General features: G+C 39.1%; 1 protein-coding gene across 1 annotated transcript in view; it reads right to left on the reverse strand.

Annotated features, from left to right (window-relative positions):
- LOC101742998 (laminin subunit alpha) overlaps positions 1–20,442 on the reverse strand; it is a 67,319-nt gene that overhangs the window by 20,028 nt on the left and 26,849 nt on the right. Inside the window, exons 16-37 of the mRNA XM_038014239.2 lie at positions 19,736–19,989; positions 18,959–19,095; positions 17,424–17,562; positions 16,693–16,881; positions 15,963–16,319; positions 15,074–15,226; positions 14,166–14,340; positions 13,857–14,017; positions 12,647–12,806; positions 11,542–11,775; positions 10,653–10,815; positions 9,746–9,908; positions 9,115–9,237; positions 7,386–7,560; positions 6,904–7,015; positions 6,564–6,755; positions 5,915–6,140; positions 4,922–5,049; positions 3,914–4,038; positions 3,151–3,324; positions 2,080–2,281; positions 423–502 (exon numbers count right to left, since the gene is read on the reverse strand). Coding sequence (XP_037870167.2) covers positions 423–502; positions 2,080–2,281; positions 3,151–3,324; positions 3,914–4,038; positions 4,922–5,049; positions 5,915–6,140; positions 6,564–6,755; positions 6,904–7,015; positions 7,386–7,560; positions 9,115–9,237; positions 9,746–9,908; positions 10,653–10,815; positions 11,542–11,775; positions 12,647–12,806; positions 13,857–14,017; positions 14,166–14,340; positions 15,074–15,226; positions 15,963–16,319; positions 16,693–16,881; positions 17,424–17,562; positions 18,959–19,095; positions 19,736–19,989 — 3,822 coding nt within the window. The remainder of the gene's footprint in view (positions 1–422; positions 503–2,079; positions 2,282–3,150; positions 3,325–3,913; positions 4,039–4,921; positions 5,050–5,914; positions 6,141–6,563; positions 6,756–6,903; positions 7,016–7,385; positions 7,561–9,114; positions 9,238–9,745; positions 9,909–10,652; positions 10,816–11,541; positions 11,776–12,646; positions 12,807–13,856; positions 14,018–14,165; positions 14,341–15,073; positions 15,227–15,962; positions 16,320–16,692; positions 16,882–17,423; positions 17,563–18,958; positions 19,096–19,735; positions 19,990–20,442) is intronic.

Below are 20,442 nucleotides of genomic sequence, written 5' to 3' on the forward strand. Positions count from 1 at the left end.
GGTTCAGAATGTATACTACTGAACATTATCCTTGATTTTCAGAGTGGCATATAATTAATAATAAAAAACTTGGAACAAATCACGCACGCTCGTCTGGGCCCAAATTAAAATTCCCTGTGTACCAGAGACTGGCATATACACTTATATTCGTTTAAAGATATGTATACATACGAGTATATAGGCAATAAACACTCAGACAAAAGCAAACAAACCTGTTCATCACATGAATGTTTGCCCGATGTGGGAAACGAACCCACGACCGTCGGAGCAGTCAGGGGTGCTAATTACTGCACCACTGAGACAGTCTGGTATGAAGCAGCCTAGATGCCTACCTATATTTTACTTCTACGTTTGTGAAAAACTGTTACACAATAGTATTAACTGGTAACCAATATATTTGGAAGTATTTATTTAACACTTACGATCGCATCCGTCTTTGGTGTAGTTCCAAAATCCAGCCGCGCATTGGTCACACTGCTTGCCTGTTACTCCTTTAGCGCATCTGTTACGAAGGCGAAGATGTATTTTAACATTGTCTTATACCCATATTTTACATAATGACGTGAATATTACAATACGGTACATTTAAAATATTTTTAATCGTGTTTTGAGGGTACTGTAAAAATAGTACATACAAAGAACCAGTGGACCAGATTACAAAAGCCTTACTAAACTTCATCTTTACGATTACTAATCTTTACCAACAAATCTATATTTTAATATGGTATTAAATAAACTAAGGAAGAAATCTCATAAGCAATAGGCCTAATTCTATTGGTAACCGAATTTAGAATTTTCTAGAACCTACATATTTTAAACGTAGACTAGAATTTAAATTTACTCTTGTTACAGGAATTAGATGTGCCTCTGAAAGTTACTCATTACGGTATTGGTAGTTTCAGTAATGGTAAAACTTAAATAGCAAAACTAACAGCTTAAACAAAGCACGCGCAGTTCATCAGAACATGCAGTATCGTTTGGGACCTCTGGGTCTGTGGAGCGACTTCGCTTCTTTTATTTATTTATTTAAGGATTACCGACAGGGCTTACAGTAAGACATAAAATAACATTGACATGTATAGAGCAATTGATAACTGCAACTCTAATTATAGGCAATCACAGCATGCATTACATTAATATATTAATAGAGATTTAACAATACTATTAATAATAATAAAAATTAAAAACACAAGAAAGACAACAAGGGCAGTAATACCCGAGTACTCAGACCAAGGCTGAGGCTGAGGTTCAACAACAACTTTTTATAATTTTGTTCTTAAATATTGGAAGGGAATCGCCAAATATGTCAAGGTTTTCAACTTTTCTAACTAGATTATTATAAAGGTTAGTTAGACGAGGAGTAGGTGAGTGCTTGCCTAGATTGGTTCTGCTAAAGCGGGTGCTGAAAAGAGCAACGGGGCGACGAGGTAACCTAGATGGCACCTTCAAAGAGAATTTATTGAGGATGAATTGGGAGTCGACAGTACCGCTCATAACTTGATGTAAAAAACATAAGCCTAACATATCGCGGCGATCACTCAATGTTTGCATTTTAAAATATTTAGCCCTATCAACATAAGATTCAACATAATTAGGCGGCCTAAAACGGTACGACATGTGGCGAAGTAACTTGTTTTGAATTCTCTCAATCCTGTTAATATGGGTTTTGTATGTAGGACACCACACAGTGCTGCAGTAATCAAGTTGTATTTTGTACCGTATGTTCTATGAGGAGTGCTCTGAGGAATTGTTTGAGATTATACCATCATCTCATTTTTACCATCGCACCGCTCGTCACCGGAGTAGAGTTCATCCATACTACCTGGAGCCACTGCGGTTATCCACAGTGCGTTTCCAAATATCTCTTTTGCTACGTACCATCCGGCTTTGGAATGGGCTCCCCTCCATGGTGTTTCCCGAGCGCTATGACATATCCTTCTTCAAGCGAGGCTTGTGGAGAGTACTTAACGGTAGGCAGGGGCTTGACTCTGCCCCTGGCATTGCTGACATGGGCGACGGTAACTACTGGCCATTAGGTGAGCTGTATGTATAAAAAAAAACGAACAGAGGAAATGTTACCTGCACTGGCCGTTATCGTCATCACACTGTGTCGACTCAGAGGCGATGCCGCAGTTACAAGGAGTGCACCCTAGTCCAGTGTTCAGACCCCAGTGGTCCGGAGCACAGCGATCGCACTTCTCCCCAATGACCCCAGGTCTGCATACACACGTCCCCGTGGTTGAGTCGCAGTCCGCCATGCCAAATTCGTCGCATATGCAAGCTAGACGACAAGGGGGAGTTTTAGGGAGCAGTTTCTTTGGTTCGGTCGACCTACATATAAACTAATTAATATATGATCTTTGGTATGGAAATGATTGCCAATACTGTATTAGACTCTTGCGGTTATGTGCTTTCGATCAGATTAAGACGACTTTGGACTCTAGCATCAATTTCACTATCCACTGCGTGGAGTACAGGAATTAGTGGAAGAACATAGTCCTAACAAAAGTGCTCCGCAAAAGCCACGACCCTCAGCACTGAGGAATACGACGCACGGAGGAGGTTATGTAGTCTATAAATGTCAAGTTCATGTTAATGAGTCTTTAAATATAACGGTAGGTATGTGGCCGAAACTGAGAGTACGTTCCTAGATAATTCCTCCTAATTGTAATTTAATATTCGTATAATGATTATAAGTAAAATTGGTGGATAGGAATGTGCTGACAGCAAAATTAATAAAGGTTTCAGAGGTGAATAGTTATATAGTTTAATTTTACTGGTACGGTTTTAATTTAAGCACATAACTTTTGATTGCTGTAATGCATTTAGAAATATGTATTAAAATTCCGGACAAACAAGTAACAAGCAGAGATTTAGTTGGGAAACAATTGAAAAATTTGTGTAGATCGTTTGTCATACCACACTTATGAGGAATAAAAATATCCAAAAAGAAATTGCTTATAAGATCCACATTTAAAAAAACACTGAAGTTCGTGGTTGAGAAAATATCAATAATTTTTTTGCCGCACAAGATATCAATTCAATGTGATTATTTGGTATCTACTCTTGTGATAATCGTGGAAGCTGTAAAAGGAAAAAGATATAATATATTAATAAAAACCGGTAAAAGTGATTGCCATTAAAATGTACCTGTGCAGTTTTTAGAGAAGATAGCATCTCCGTAAAAGCCTGGAGCGCAAAGATTACAGGCGGCTCCGGCGGTGTTATTGACGCACTTGAGGCAATCGCCGTTGATGCTGTCACAGGAACCCGGGTCTTGGGGGTTGATGTTACCAGAGCAGTTGCAAGGCTTGCAGTAGTCGCCTGTATGAAGATCTGATACTTTAGAATGTTGTTGTCATAGTGAAAATTAAAACCGACTACGAAATAGAAACTTCAATTAATCTAGAATTATAAGACAGAGACGCAATGGAACCGCTAAATAAAAAATGGATTTAAATAAACCTAGGTATATGTAGCAAAATGTGAAGTCACCGATGACAAGAACACGATAAAAACGCAATGAACAAAGAACTTTTTTAAAGTTTTTTAATCGCACGCGATGTAATTGAAATCGCGCCGAGTCAAGTGCTTTTTGAAGTATAGGGACTTGAAAACAAATGTAAATGAATTGAGGCCGTCAGTGCAAAAGTGGCCTGACCCTGAATTTTTCGTATTCATGCTTATTTATTGCAATATATTTAAAAAGATAATAAATTTTGATGCCAAACCGACCTGGTCTATTCCTGATTTCACCCATAGATAACAGATGGTTTTGGAAACATTATTTTTGCGCGTATTGTTTTTGCCTACGAAGCAGTGTAAAAGTAAATTCAAACCTCGTTATCTCCACACTAAATGTGGCAGGTTAGGCCACTTTTGGGCTGACGGTATCAATTAAAGTGTCTCTCACCGGTGTCTTCGGGGATGCCATAGTATCCGGCTGCGCAGTATTCGCAGCGAGCGCCTCCGTAGCCAGGCTGGCAGTTACACGAGATCAGAGATCCGTTCTCGCTCAGGTCACAACTCAGGGCGAAGCTGTTTAAAAAAATGTATAACTAGGTACTGACTGATCGACTCGGTTGAGCAGTAGTTAGTGGCTCTGACTGTTGAACCGAGGGTCGTGGGTTCGATTCCCACGTCGGGCAAACGTTCATGTGATGAATAGATTTGTTTGCTCTTTTTATGGGTGTTTATTATCTATGTAGGTAAACATTGAGACGTATATAAATAGTCTCTGGTATCCACAACACAGAGAATCGTAATTTTGGGACGGATGGTACCGTTTTTTTGTTTGTTTTTGTTTTGACTGATTAAAACTAAGTGCGTGATATGTTTCCAGTTATAAGTTATGCTAGATAATACTAATGTCTTCTGTCTCTGATTGACAATAGGAATTGATCTCAGAACAAATGCTCTTCCCAATAAAATAATACTAATCGCGATCGTAATGATACAATTAAGCAGTTAATTAAAAGTAAATGTAAAAAAAATAAATAGTAGATTCATCTACCTTCACTATACATTACAGATGCACGAGACATGAAATTACTAAAACGACAAGTTTTTAAACTTAACAATTCACAACCGTTTTTCCCTTACGTTAGTAATTTATTCAACTTGGTAAATTTAACAACTTAAATAAATCTCTAAGACCTGCATTTTACAAGACATGAGCCTGGTCTCGGTGATTTGTAAAGATATGCATAAGAGATAGTAGCATATAAATGGGTTTGAACATTGAGAAGATCATAGGTTATGATCGTCTATGGCTATGATTCATATTTAAGATACTCTAAGATATATAGAGTTCGTGTACCAAGGTCGGTGGCGGCTTCCATGTCGCAGAGTCTAATCACAATCACAATTTTAATATTGCGGATTTTAAACTATGGAAATAATTATTGTGACGAAATCATACTTATTGGAAGGGTAAGGCATCGGGCATGCACAGATGAGACAGTCCCGCGGAGTTCCCACTGTCGCGTCGCCATGGTAACCGGACATGCAGAACTCACAGTGATCACCGATAGTGTTGTCCGCGCAGTTCTACGGGAGATGTTATAACCGGACATGTTTAAGTCCGAACAAATAGCGTTAACAATCAAATCGAATAGGCCTTCACGTTGTAAAGTCAAGGGGCTTTGATATATTCACTGGTGGTAGGACCTCTTATGAGTCCGCACGGGTAGGTACCACTACCCTGGCTATTTCTGCAGTGAAGTAGTAATGCGTTTCGATTTGAAAGGTGAGGCAGCCGTTGTAACTATACTGAGATCTTATATCTCAAGGTGGGTGACGCATTTACGTTGTAGATGTCCATGGGCTCCAGTAACCACTTAACATCAGGTGGGCTGTGATCTCGTCCAGCCATCAAAGCAATAAAAAATTAAAGTTTTTTTTTATCACAAACTATATTCCTATATAATACTATACCTAAAAGCCCATGAGGAATTAACCACACGTTATTACCATGAATACGGAAGATTCTCCGAAACTATACATACGGTTTACAGAGAAGATTCAAAATCATGTCAATTATTTGTTGACTAATTGAACACTGTAAATACATTTTAAGAAATTGATTAAAATGTGCTTTCTTTAGTTTGGGTAATTTTAATTTTAATTCAAATAGCAATTAAAAGTTATTTTAAAACAAAATCTCATCAATTTTCTGCAGACTATGATTCTAGCCGGGGTACCTAAAAGTACCGTTAGTTGATCGGGAGGATCCGAAATAATGTGTTTTGGGCGACGTGGACTGTTTACCATTCTGTCCGCAGGATCGGAAATGTAGTTACCGGCGACCACGATGAGAGGGTCTTCGTGTCGTGCCGCTTTATCGAAATGGTATGAGCCATATTGATGACCATCAAAACAAATAAAAAAGCGCTCGATAGGATTACCAACGTACCAGACATATCCCGGTATTGACATCGCACTGGTCAGAGTGTCCGTTGCACTGGCATGGGACACAGAAGCCGGAAGGCAGGCGGTAGTGTCCTTCCGCACATTGTTCGCAGGAGAGACCGCGGTACGCCCTCGGACACTGGCACTCTTCGACGGATGTTGCGCGGCGGACCACCAGCTCGTCGCCCATATAATAGTCTACGCCGATCTCTAGCACCACGTTTGATAGGCTGTGGATTAGAAGACTATTAAAAAAAGGGTGCGTGTACTTATGTGCGCGCGTAAGAAGTTATATTTTCTTTTTATTAAATTTATTCCTATTTTTTTTAATCAATTTAAAAAAAAATCGATTAAGCAACATCCTCAAACGCGCATATTGGACATCCCTTTTCTTGACATCGTATAAATTCGGTAACTCTCGGTACGGTTCGGAAAGTTCACCTGCGGCTATATTCAGACTCGCCAAGTTACGTCGGTCGTATTGTGATGAGCGATTTAGTGGGCAACTTCACTCTGTTCATTTTGTGTCACGGTGCGCGCGCATCGTAAAATTTCACTCTCATCAATTTTTCATAACGCGCTTAAAGAAGTATAACTTCAAAACTGTTTTTTTTTAAATTGTTACCGAAAGTAGATGACGTCATAGTCCTTACCTTGTTTCGATTGAGTATTCCCAATATGAGGCTCGTATGTATAAGCCTGAGATGTTCACTAAGGCGTGCATGAACTGGTCCCTGGTGACAGGTGCGCCGTCCAAGGTACTGAATTCCTCTTCGGATAGCTTCACGGAATGCGTCCAGGGCATCCCCACGGGAGGCTGTTCAACGCTGTTGTGGACTAAATACCTGAGATAATTGATTGCGGAATGATTAATTAGGCAGGTCGAGCTTTCGAAAAATTATGTAATCAAATTTGAATTTTGGTGTCTACGGACGGATGACAATCGGCCGGTAATCAAGTACACTGGGATCGACAATAAGTTAGTAAACCAACCCGTTTGGTCCAGCAATGATGACGTCAGGAGCGGCCACAGCGTCACCGTCGCCTCTAGTTGTGTAATGTACCGTATACGTGAGGTAGCCTCCGTATGAGGTCAGACGTTTACCTGAAGAACAACAATAGAACGATAGATCAATAGAATAGAAGTGACGGTAGCCATCACAGAACACAAGATATTTGAGGACATTTTCAAGATAAGCTTGCATATATACAAGTTCCGAACAAAACATTCGGACTGTCGGTCTACCGAGCAATATCACCTGCTGGAAGATCATCATCACGTGCAGAATGCATGTTCCTTAAAACGACTCTTTGGTTGTGCTATAAGAGTAGTGTTAACGCGAAATTATTAATAATGATAACAATAACTTCTATACACGTAGGGCACACGCATCCAATGCTCTCCCGTGTACTTCGTTTATAAGACTTTCATGTACAAACCTGGCAATGGAGTAGTGATGTTTAATAATACTCACCTAAATAATATTCTGGGGCTCCAAAGTATGCAACTTTTCCATTTGTCACGCCATCGTTGAGGCCGACAGTAAGCACCGTTACATTGGTGAGCTCAGGCACATCCTCGTGTGGGTACAACTCTATAGTATTGTTAATTAACACATCCACTGGATACCAATCTACCATTTCATCAATCTGTGAACGACGGATAAATCGTACTATTATTTTCACTTTTCAGTTATTGGTACTGTGAATTTTAAATTCAGAAAGATTAGATATTCATTATTGTTTTTTTTTTATATAATTTTATGAATGTCATTTTTTTATTGTTCTTGTAGGCAGACAACCATACGATCCATCTGATGATGAGCAGTTACCGTCGCCCGTGTATATCTAGGACCAAAGCCAAGCCGCTGCCGACAAGATATGTCGATATTTAGTATAAATAAGTACAAGTTTATCTAACTGTTGGATGGTTTACCCTTAACACGAATATAATTATAATAGATATACTAATACGATATTAACAGTATTCAGATGGAAAAAAAACATATTTGATAATTAATCTGTATATTTTTCTTGTTTCGTTGCTTATTGGATTTTGTCGGCGGTGAGTTCTCGTGTGACTTAAAAAATCTATATTCTTGTTGAAGATTCTACCACACAGTGGGCGTATAAGCAGACGACGCTGATAATATTTTTACAGCCGCTGATTTATACTCATCTAGTTTACATTAATAATAATAATAACTCAACTCCACTTGGCTTAGGCCCGTGGTTTTTAGTATTTACCGAAATTCATAAAAATTCGAGAATAAAAACTTTGTACGTAATAATAAAAATAATAAAATCATTTATTGTCTTTCACACTAAATAAAATAAAATATAAAAAGAAAAGAAAAAAAGAAAAAGGCAGAAGGAGGTAACTCAGCTAATGCTGTTCAAAGTCGATAAAACGAATAACGCTGATTTTCTGTAGTCCCGTTTCCCTTTGGTTCATTGCGGGAATGAAGGCTAGGTACGTGTGTAGACTTAGAAAGCGGTATAAACTAGTATAAAAAAATACGAAAAATATATACGATATACTATTACTATTACTACTGGCAAGCACGATAATACTATTACTACTGGCAAGCAGCACAATATTTACACTTGTACATTATTAATAAATTACAATAAATTTGAATTAAAAAGAGTGTAAGAAAAAAATGATTTTATTGTAAAAAAGCGTGGGGTGCTTTTCAGGGTATTATCAAAATAACCCTTCTATTCATATCCTAAAATATTTATAACTACTGATACCAAGCACCCCACACTTTTTTTTACAATAAAATCATTTTTTCTTAGACTATTTTTAATTCAAATTTATTAAAATTTATTTTCTATTTTTTAGTTGGATTTTCTAAAAGCGTATTTTGTTATTTTTTTTAAACTATTATTTATTTTTAATTTTTTAGTTGAATTTCTTCAATTTTTTTTTATTTTTTTTATATATTGTATTGTCTTCGGTCCTTAATAAGTATACCAAATTTCAAGTTATCCGAATACATACGTCTGAAGCTAATAAAAGCGTATTAAAAAAGAATTTTATTAAAAGAAGATTATGACAAGCAAGGTTAAAAAGTTACTACATATTAAGTACTGTAAATTAAATTAGTTTTTGTGAGTCCATTAAAAACGTTTTCAAATGATAAAGAAACATTAAAATCAGTACTGAAACTTAATCCGTATATACGAAAGCATACTCACAGCGGCCCAAGTGTAGTACGAGCTAGAACATCGTGTGGTTTTCCCAAAGCAGAAACATTTCGTGCATCCGTCCGGGTTGTCGTCTTGAAGATTGAAATATTCCTCCTTGCAAGTGTCACAAGCCTGTATAAGGTATATTTAGTTATTTTAGGAAGATATTGCCATGTATTCAATGTTTTCAACGATATACTGGTGGTAGGACGTCTTGTGAGTCCGCACGGGTAGGTACGACTGTCCTGCCTATTTCTACCGTGAAGCAGTAATGCGTTTCGGTCTGAAGGGAGGGGCAGCCATTGTAGCTATACTGAGACCTTAGAACACATAATATCTCAAGATAAGTGTCGGCATTTAGGTTGTGTACGAGCTCACGGCTCATCTAGTGTTTAGCGGTTATCGGAGCACATAGACATCTAAAAATGCCGATACCCACCTTGAGATATAAGTTCTAAGGTCTCAGTATAGTTACAACGGCTGCCCCACCCTTCGAACCGAAACGCATTACTGCTTCACGGTAGAAATAGGCAGAGTCGTGGGTACCTACCCGCGCGGACTCACAAGAGGTCCTACCACCAGTGTTTAACGTCGAAATAACTTTAGGAGTCTTTGATTTAAATGTATCGTAACATCGGACCTGTCCTCGGACGTTGGTCTTGCAGTAGCACTGCGCTGTGTTCTGATCGCACACGTCATACGTTGTACCGTGTCGATTGCAGGTGCACTGGTAGCAGTCAGGGAACGCGTAGTGTCCGGGCACGCAATGGTCACACACGCGTCCGCGGACGTTCTCGCGACACCTGACAAGTTTTGTATACAATGTAAACGAGTTACACATACTACTATATTATACAAAGATGTTGTTTATGTTGTCTGTATATAATGATTTTAAAAAAGTTTTTGTTATTTTTGTACTTCATTTTTTTTAATTGCCCTAGTAAGCAGACGAGCATACGGTCCACCTGATGTTGAGTGGTTATCGTCACTCATGGACGTCAGCAATGCCAGGAGCAGAGCCAAGCCGCTGCCTACCGCTTAATACTCTCCACAAGCCTCGTTTGAAGAAGGATATGTCATAGCGCTCGGGAAACACCGTGGAGGGGAGCTCATTCCATAGCCGGATGGTACGTGGCAAAAAAGATCTTTGGAAACGCACTGTGGATGACCGCAGTGGCTCCAGGTAGTATGGATGAACTCTACTCCGGGGGCTGGCGGTGCGATGATAAAAACGAGATGATGGTGTCATCTCAAGCAATTCCGAATTTATTATGAACTAGCGACCCGCCCTCGCTTCGCTTAGGGAACTGTAATTTATTATTGACAACAGTATTTCTCTACTGTTTAATGGATGTTATTATACATTTAAACCTTCCTCTTTAATCACTTTATCTATTAAAAAAAACCGCATCAAAATCCGTTGCGTAGTTTTAAAGATTTAAGCATACGTAGGGATATAGGGACAGAGAAAGCGACTTTGTTTTATACTATGTAGTGATGAATTAATTTCCCGTTATTGTATTTCGCATGGAGGTACTAGTACTGACGCGCATTTCCCGCTGTCGGCTTCGCACTGTAGCTGGTTGCCGACGACGCCGAGCGGGTTGCAGTTGCAGTCGTCGCAGCCGCGCTGCACGTCGAAATTGAACGTGTACGGTTTGCAGCGATCGCAGTTCTCACCCTCCACGTTCTTAGGGCAGATGCACATGCCTTTAAACAAAATAAGTGTCGATTCGTGAATCGGGTAAACTCAAACTCAAATAGAGTTCTTAGTCATTTGAGCTCATGGCGGAGTGAACCGGTCATCGATCTCGTCGAAGGGCTCGGCGAGTAAATTAACCCACAGACACAGCCTACTGAGTTTCTCGCCGGATTTTCTTAGTAGGTTGTGTCCGATCCGGTGGTAGATTCTGCGAAGCGCTGCTCCTGCTAGGGTTAGTGTTAGTAACGAAGTCAGGTTTGAGCCCCGTGAGCTCACCTACTCGTTAAGGCTACGCTGAAATGGTCTCTTAAAACCACCAGCTTAGGTAGGAAAAAAAACGGAGTGGTCGCGGTCTTTCTTGTGCATTATTGTGCGTTGTACAATGCCCAACTTTTTTTTTTTTTTTTTTTTCGAGTAGAGGGCCGAACCTTCTACGAGGTATGTGAGACTCAACGATCTGCATGGTGTTGTGAGCAGACCGCGGGCCCAAGGATTTTAGGACCCACCCACTAAACAAAAAAAAACACTAAACTAACACTAAACCCACTATACAATGCCCACCTGGTGTTAAGTGGTTATTGGAGCCCATAGACATCCACAACGTAAATGCGCTACCCACCTTGAGATACAAATTCAAGGTCTCAGTATAGTTAATTCTGTAAATGAGTCTTGTAATTCTGTAAGGTAAAATAAAATTTATTTCTGGACACAGAAGAGTGATAATCCGATGTTACCGTTGTCGTCACATATGGCCGTGGAGGGGCAGTGGCACGGGCGGCAGTTCGGGAACCCGTAGTACCCGGTCCGACAGGCACTGCACGTCCTGCCGATGACGTTTGGCTTGCAGGGACATTGTCCGCCGAACGTATTGCACTCCAGCTCGGTCGAGCCCATGAAGTCGCAGAGGCAAGGTCTGGCGCCGCTGTTGTATTCCGACGTTATCGAGAACATCGCTTCACGACACAGACCTGACAAGAGAATCATTCATTTTGTTTTGTTACATTTTGAAGTGAAACTTTTTTAGAATCGTTGTGGTTTCAAACTCGATGAAACGAAAAAATAAGTCCATAGAGACACAAACACATAAATGTATAGGATTCAGCTTTTTTTATTTATTAGAAAGCTGACGCTTCTCGTGTGGTCCCATTTCAATTTAGTCCAGCTCTGATAATGATATCCATGAGAAAACCATATAAGTCTTGAATTTGCATTAAGCACGTGCGCGACAAATTAATGAATAACTCAATATCACGCCAACCGATTTCGATGATATTTGTTTTTAGGGTATATTATTTTGTTTTGGAATTTCTTTTTTTTTCTATTTGTAGTCGGTTGTTAAAGCATGTCTATTTACAATTATTAGAGGTCCCGCAGTAGTCGAAATTCGACTATAATTAATTGGAATTGTAAGCTTGTACACTATTAGGTATGATTGTATTTTATACTTCTATACTCACAAATTTCGCCAAGACTACACTATAAAAAATATTAACAAAGGCAAACAATATTTAATGTATTCTCAATTTGACAACAGACGTCAAGAACAAAAGTTTGACAATAAATAGTATGCATGCGTGTGTGCGTCAAATACATGGTATGTAGTGTGTGTAATGTTTTCTTTATTGATTTAATGTATCTTTTATGCATTATTTAAAAAAAATATTAGCATTGTGCACTTCTTCTCTATGTTCTCTATAAGTGTGGAAAATTTCATATTCCTCCGTCAGCGCAATTTTCGTTAAAAGGGATACAAAGTTTTTGCTTCACGTATTAATATATAGATTATGTAAACATGATAATGTACACATTTATACGTATAAAGCTATCCGTAAAACTTACCAGTTTCATTGGGGCTGATGTAATAATTGTAGCTTGCACATTTTTCTATAAACTCCCTGGTGTAGTCCAAGATGTTTGCTTCGGTGAGGACTGCGTCGGTGAAGTCGGAAGCCTCTATTACCAGGACATAGTCCAACCAGACCCCTTTACTGGTGTTACCCTGGTGGAAAGGCATTTCGTTTGTAAAATTCGTACGTATTTTATTTATCTTTATATATATATTTTCTGTGCGTGTGTTTATCACTTACTCTTAAACGGCTAGACCGATTTGAATGATTTTTTTTGTATGCGTTTGGGTGGTGCCCTGGATGGTTTAGATTTACAAATCAGCCCGGCAGATGGCGCTGCAGTCAGTATCTAGGTTATTTATCTATGCTACATGTAGACGGCTGGATCGAATTGAATGAATTTATGCAGGACAACGTCTGTCGTGTCCGCTAGTAATTAATTATAGTTTGATTACTGTATTTAAGTTTCACTCGGATTTTTTTAGTGCCGTCCAGAATTTTCTTCGGAATATACATACTATGTAGTTACATTTTCGGATCATTCTATTGAATCCTTGAAAGGTTTGCGACACCCTGACACTTTTGACAAAATATTTGAAATAAATAAATAATCCTCACTGTCAAAGCAGTAGCTTTGTTTAATTGCTTTATTTAACCAATAATCTTATTTTTTTTTTCTTATTCCTATGTTGTTTTAATTTACTATAATGGTTCCGTTAATGTTTTATTTATAATTCACCCAGTGTCCTGTTAGTCTCAGAGTATGGTCGTGTCATACAGACTGACGGGACGAAATTGTAAGGACATTTAGCTCTGGACCCCTAGAAAATATTGCATATCAAATAATATACATGTGTTCAGAACTGACTCGGTGATCCAGTATTTAGCGTCCCTGACTGTTATGTCGAGGGTCGTGGGTCCGATTCCCACATCGGGCAAAAATCAGGCTTATTTGCTCTTTGTCTATTCATTATCTATATATGTTTATATTTCAAGTTATATAAGTCAGTATGTCAGTTTCTGGTTATCCTAATTAGGGGCCAGTTGTCTTTTCGTGATTTGTTCCCAGTTATTATTTCAAGTTATTTTAGAACTTACCAATAACTAATTGTTAGAACGTTGAGCTTTGAGTTTCGAAGCAATATGCTACTTTAGCGTGGTTGTGCTAACTCAGTAAAACGCGAATGACTGATGAAACGAACCTTGAATACCAATGTGAAGTTTTCGTTTACAAGAAAACTGGTGCTGGTATCTGGTTTCCTGAGAAGAGCCCTGCATCCTGAGTTGGACGGGCAGTGCTGTATCGGCAGGTTTGTCTCTTGCTTTTGACCGTCCGTGTTCACCGTCACTTCCATGGTGCTTTCTATACGGTGAAAGAATTGTTAGTGACACATAGACCATGTTTGAAACAAAATTTTTAAAGTGAGCTTTAACTTTGTTGTTATCACAAATGGAAATTTGAACTTTATTTTGGGTGACATAAGAGTCTTTTTTCTAATTACGAAACTTACCAGGATGATCTGGTTGGTAATAGTGCACCATGAACAGATATTCTCCGGGCGCGGAAACCTTGCCCTCCAAAATGACAGGTTCGGATTGCGTTGGTAAATATACAACGGTCGTTGAGTTATTTAATATTTGAGGTCTCGTCTCACGGTCGCCGCCGGTTCCCGATTCAAACTCCACCTATGTACAAAAAATGAAACAGAATCCTTGAAATATATAGTATTTGAGGCTGATAAAATGTATGTAATTTTCAACAATATGCATACCACCACTATAGAGAAGAAATATAGAGTATATAGAATGTATTAAAAGAAAATGAAAACAATAATCATATAAGAAAAGCAAATGATGAGCGCGCAATGAAATGTTAACATGCTAGACGGGTCAAAGAACTTACTAAGGTTTATTTTTAGATTAAAATACAGTTTAAGGTTCTTTTAATCAGTATGTATTTAAATATATATTTATTATAACATGTGTATCTACTTCTCTTATAGTCTTCAACTGCTGCGATGGTAAAAACTCGTTTAGATCACGAAGAAGTCAAAAAAAAACAATAAAACTATTATTTTCTAATAGACTAATCAGTATTCAAGAAACTCTAGAATTAACACAAATCAATATGAATTTATTACGAATCTTGGTTTTTACATGCAGAAAATCAATGCAGCTGACTTAATTTTTTAAAGACACGCAGTCAATTTATTGATTAATTTTTATATTTTTTATTGCTTAGATAGGTGGACGAGCTCACGGCCCACCTGGTGTTAAGTGGTTACTGCTTCACGTCTGAAATAGGCAGGGTGGTGCTACCTACCCGTTGGGACTCACAAGACGTCCTACCACCGGTTTATTTATATTTTATCTTATAAAATATTGTATGTTTAATAAATACTGCAAATATTGTAGTCACCTTTTTAGCATCGACAACTGCATTGAAGACGGCGGGATCGCAGCGTCCGTTTCTCCTCAAGCAGTAGGGTCGGGGAGTTAGATAGTCCAGATGCCACTCGGCCTGCGGTATCGCGACCACTGATTTGATAGCGGCCTCCGTATCTGGTTGGTCCTGTTAAAAGAACGGTTGTAATTTAAAAAAAAAAAGGTATATACAGGGTGTAACGAAAAAGTTCTCGAAGGGTAAAGATCTCGCGAAACGACCGTGATAACTTTGTGATTATTGTTAACTTATGCTAACATTATCAATATTCGTTTGATAAGTTAGGGGTTTTTGATCTGCATTACATTTCGTGAAATTCTTTGAATAAGAAGCGACGCACCGTATAGAGCGATATGAGGACTGTCGGCTTGATCTGGAGTGATGTCACGGATGTTGCGCAGGACAGAGTCAAGAGGAGACAACTTTTGAGGGTCCTATGTACCAGCGGGCTACCCTAGGACTACTTGAAAAAGCCGCCAGCCATACTGCATGATGCATGCATTACGGTGCCTCTATGTTGGTATTTGTATAGTCTAGTTTCTACAGGACTCATCTATAAATGACCCACTTCTCTATGGAATTCCCTCCGCGTCTTACGATTTGACTAAACGTGTAGTCACTAGTAGTAGTGTATTCGCAGTTCAGTGTGCTTAGTGCGAGTTTTTAATGTTCTCGATAGCGTAAAAGTTAACTCAAATTTGTATGCAGTTGGAATAACGTCCTTAGCGACAAAATGTTCCAACTCCATACAAATTCGAGTTAACTTTTACGCTATCGAGAACGTTAAACAACTCGCACTAAGCACACAGCTGAATATAATTATATAAATCACTATGATTCAATTCTAACATCAGTTTCTACTCACCAATAGAAACACGACATTATTTGGATCTGTTACGGTAACAAATTGGATCCTGGAGTAGTCATCCACCATCACTTGTCTACAGGGCGCCGTGTACGGACAATCATTGAAGTTGATTATCCCATCTGTTTCGACTAAATGTTGATCATCAGGCCCTGACTGGAACTTAATAGTGACAGGAGTCTTCACAACCGAAGAGTAAGTAGAGTTTCCGGTGTTGAGGTCCTGGTTCCGGGCCGCCGGGGTCACGTATTCAACCAGGAGGACATATTGACCCGGTTTTTCTATTCTCATGTTGTACTGAAGAGTAGTTCGCAGGATCGGGATCGTATTTGGTTCAACTTTCAGTTCAGATAATTGCTGTAAAATTAAATGTAATTAAATGGACACGTTTCGAATGAATAGTATGGATTTATTGACATGGCACAAGAAAAGTCAAAATCTGAAATTTGTATTTTTTGTTGGGCAATAGGCTAGACCAAAATTGGACTGGAAGAGCTTTGAAGATACTGTGTAAATGATACAATTTCTCAACACAACATTCGGACTGTCGACCCACCAATCAGAAACTGCCACTCAGTCCAAGATCTCTAAATATCCTTAGCATTAACATTAGCATTAACATTAACTTCATCAACGGTGTACCTTCTGGGATTTCTTACAGACTTTTGACCAGAAAGCCTGGGCTACCAATAATCCGCATGTTGCTTCTAGTATATTCCTCGATACTCACAACAGGATCATCGATGAACGAGTCCACGGAGGTGACAAGGCTGGTTACGTCAGCCGTTGATTTTCCACTAAGACTTGGGTACGCAAATTGTCTGCATAGTTTCTTGTCACCCACAATACAAGGCTTATCGACCATTTTGGTTAGGATCGTTGCTTCATAATACGCTTCTGGGATAAGAACGAAGTAATCCTGTAGGGAAAAAAGTCCAAGTCACATTTTACAGGTTACATTTTTAATCTCAATGTGTTTGGCCGTTGTTTGTCGATGTGACATAAATCTTTGAAACATTTCGCATTCACATTAAATTTCTGAATTCGTTTTCTTTCGGGATGGTGTAATGTAGTAAGTCGTGCTAAGATTTAATTAGTAACAAATTGTTTATTTTTATTATTGTTTAGATTGTAAATTGTAAATTGATTAGATTGTATTCTTCTACCCACTCATTTAAAGCTTTCTTTCGTTAAGAACGGTTAGCTGGTAGAAAACTCAATTGTTGAGTTAAGCTCGCCATTTTTATATCTTATCGCAATTACTGTAATATTAACTGTGTGTACAATAAAGAATAAAGAAATATAAATCGGCTTGTATGCCACTCCGAAACTGAGGCTCCGCATCTAAAAGTCAAGTTGTATAACCAGATTTGCACCGAAAATATGGACCTTAGATGATTAAGTCTCTTTAGTTGATTTACAACGATAATACAACTAGCACATAACAACATACAAACTTACAATCATGATTTCTTTGTTCGTTTTGATGGTGACCGTCCAGTTGCCAGGGTTCATTACGAAGGGAGCAGGAGTGACGCCTTTATCGCCGGCCACGGTGACCAGTTGCGGTAGGACCGTTGGACGCAAATAGACGTTGAACCTTGGACGAAAGTTTAACCTTTAATATCCGCCCGGTTCTAAATTTGGTTTTAAATAATAAAAATCTCAATTCTCGACTTTAGAAAATGTAACTAACTACACAATGTAAATGCTGAATTTCAACTATTAACACGAACAAAGTTATTGCAAGCTTTGCAATTATTGTGTAGATTTTTTTTTTTTTTTTATTGCTTGTATGGGTGGACGAGCTCACAGCCCACCTGGTGTTAAGTGGTTACTGGAGCCCATAGATCTGCAATCTAAATGCGCCACCTTGAGATATAAGTTGTCCTACCTATGCTGATAGCCTTGAGAGGCTAAGAGGCTATTTCAGCTTCGCCCTAACGTTTGTAGGTGAGCTCACGGGGCTCAACCGGAGTTGCTAACACTGACCCTAGCAAGAGCAGTGCTTCGCAGAATCTACCACCGGATCGGAAACGCCAGCCACTGAGAAGATCCGGCGAGAAACTCAGTGGGCTGTGTCTATGGGTTAGTTCGCTCGTCGAGCCCTTCGTCGCAAGCGACGGGTTCGACGAGGACGGTGACCGGTATAAATTCTAAGGTCTCAAGTATAGTTACAACGGCTGCCCCACCCTTCAAGCTCAAACGCATTACTGCTTTACGGCAGAAATAGGCAGGGTGGTGGTACCTACCCATAGAGAGTCACAAGAGGTCCTACCACCAGTAATTACGCAAATTATAATTTTGCGGGTTTGATTTTTATTACACGATGCAATTCCTTCACCGTGGAAGTCAATCGTGAACATTTGTTGAGTACGTATTTCATTAGAAAAATTGGTACCCGTCTGAGATTCACCGAGAGCACCGGTGCATCGCTCAACACAAATGCACCGGACATCTTATCCTTTAGGCCACGACGACATACAATTGACGACATGACATACATATTTTTTGACATTTTTGTGAGACGCGCGTAGGGCTCACTTGTTGGTAAGTGGTTATTCTGGCTCATGATCATCAACAATAACAGAGTAAGCCTTGTTTGAACAAAACATGTTGCAGCACTCAAGAAAGACCGTGGAGTGAAGTACCGCATCGCAGTACCGGTTGAGTCGCTACTGTCAGCCATTGCTGAGCCGATAACCTTTTCCGAGTATCGTTATTTTTTTTTAGTTATTGGTCTTTATTTTTAAAGATTGGAATTTATGTTTGGAACAAATATTTATAATTATTATAAGCTAGGATGGTATGTGGCAAAAAATATCTCTGCAAACGCACTGTCAATGAACGCAGAGGTTCTAGGTAATCTGGATAAACTTTACTCCCCTAGCCTGAGGTGGTAATAGTTATAGTAACAATTCTTAAACGAATTAAAAGCTAATGTTTAAGAAAATTTGCAACACTTGATTAGGGCTAACCATATTTTTATGTCTTACTTCTGTTGGATATCCACGACGCTCTCCGGAGTGATGACGATGTTGGCGACGACGGGGTCTCGCAGCGGATTAGCGTACTTTAGCACCATGCGGTACAGCGAAGACTTTGTTATTTGGATAATGTTAATGACTTCATTCTGAAAGACGATACAAGGATTGTGTGTACACACTAGCACACTAGTATAGTACAATTGAAACGCGAGAGCGTTTCTCGCTTCGTGTAACTTATATACGTGCTCAGGAGTATTCCACTTTGGGATCCTTTCTTTTTTTCTATGGAAATAAACAAATGAATATTGTTGAGACCCGATGCTGGAGGTGAATCTTACGATCTTTATTGGCGCTGACCATCATTTACTTCTATGTAAACTTACGATTACTTAGTCATATCGCAACTAGAGAAACTTGTGTTAGTCGACAATGCGAATAGGAAGTACTTGTTTTTGCATAGGCGGCTGAATGAGCCAACAGCCCTCTAGATGGTAGATATCATAATGTGAATGCCACTTTGAGAGTCATGTAATCGCAGTCTCCAATTGAATTTATAACTGCATGTCATTCCAGTTGGTATTCGTGACTGCGTCATGCCAGGAATAGACAGGATGCTTATTGACCGACCGAGCATGTTCCATTGGATCATTGGTACCTGCACGCGGGATTCGAACACCACCACAGTAGCATTGCTCGATACGAATGTACCAGGCATCTTATCCTTTAGGTCAGGACGAGTCGATATTTGAAATAAATGTGATTAGCTGAATCGAATTAAATACTGACCTGAAGTAAAGAGAACACAACGTATCCTTTCCAGGAATACTCAGGGAAGACCTCTTCGGAATTCCTGTATCGAACAGGACCGGATTGGGTGACTCCATCCTCTACTTCGTATTGGAACTGGTGGAGAGTGGGGAAGTAGTGGGCACGGATGGGCTGGTCACAGCGTCTGCCTTCGACCCTGGAGTGACAGTGGCACTGTCCGGTCGTCTTGTCGCAGTTGTTGTCGATTGAGCCGCCGATGTCGCAATCGCATTCTGTTCGACGTGTGGGTGAGTGAAAATTATATTATATGTAAAACTTTTAAAAAACTTGACCCGACATATAAAAACATCGTTTTACATTTAATTATTGTTGAAATCACAAATATGTAACAGTTACAACAAACTACAAGCAGCTTGGATATTTGTCGTTTTTATATGACATATTCCAGTAATTTTAGAAATGTTGCATCTGTACATGGTTTCAGAACCACAATAGGAACTGTAATAACCTCAGCAGAAATGTAAAGTGTACAAAACTATCGGTGGACTGGTTTACTTGATTTCAGTTAATTACGTTTCACGCACAACTTATTTGCAATTCAATTGCAACGGTATTTCATTGCTGAGCGCAAAGTTTTGTACGCTTTCCATTGCAAGCTGACAAAATCTCAAAATACTTAAACGAAAATTTTAATAGTCAAATTAGTGAGCATGACATTATCGTTA

The sequence above is a fragment of the Bombyx mori genome, chromosome 1 (assembly GCF_030269925.1).
Source record: "Bombyx mori chromosome 1, ASM3026992v2".
Classification (NCBI taxonomy): domain Eukaryota; kingdom Metazoa; phylum Arthropoda; class Insecta; order Lepidoptera; family Bombycidae; genus Bombyx; species Bombyx mori.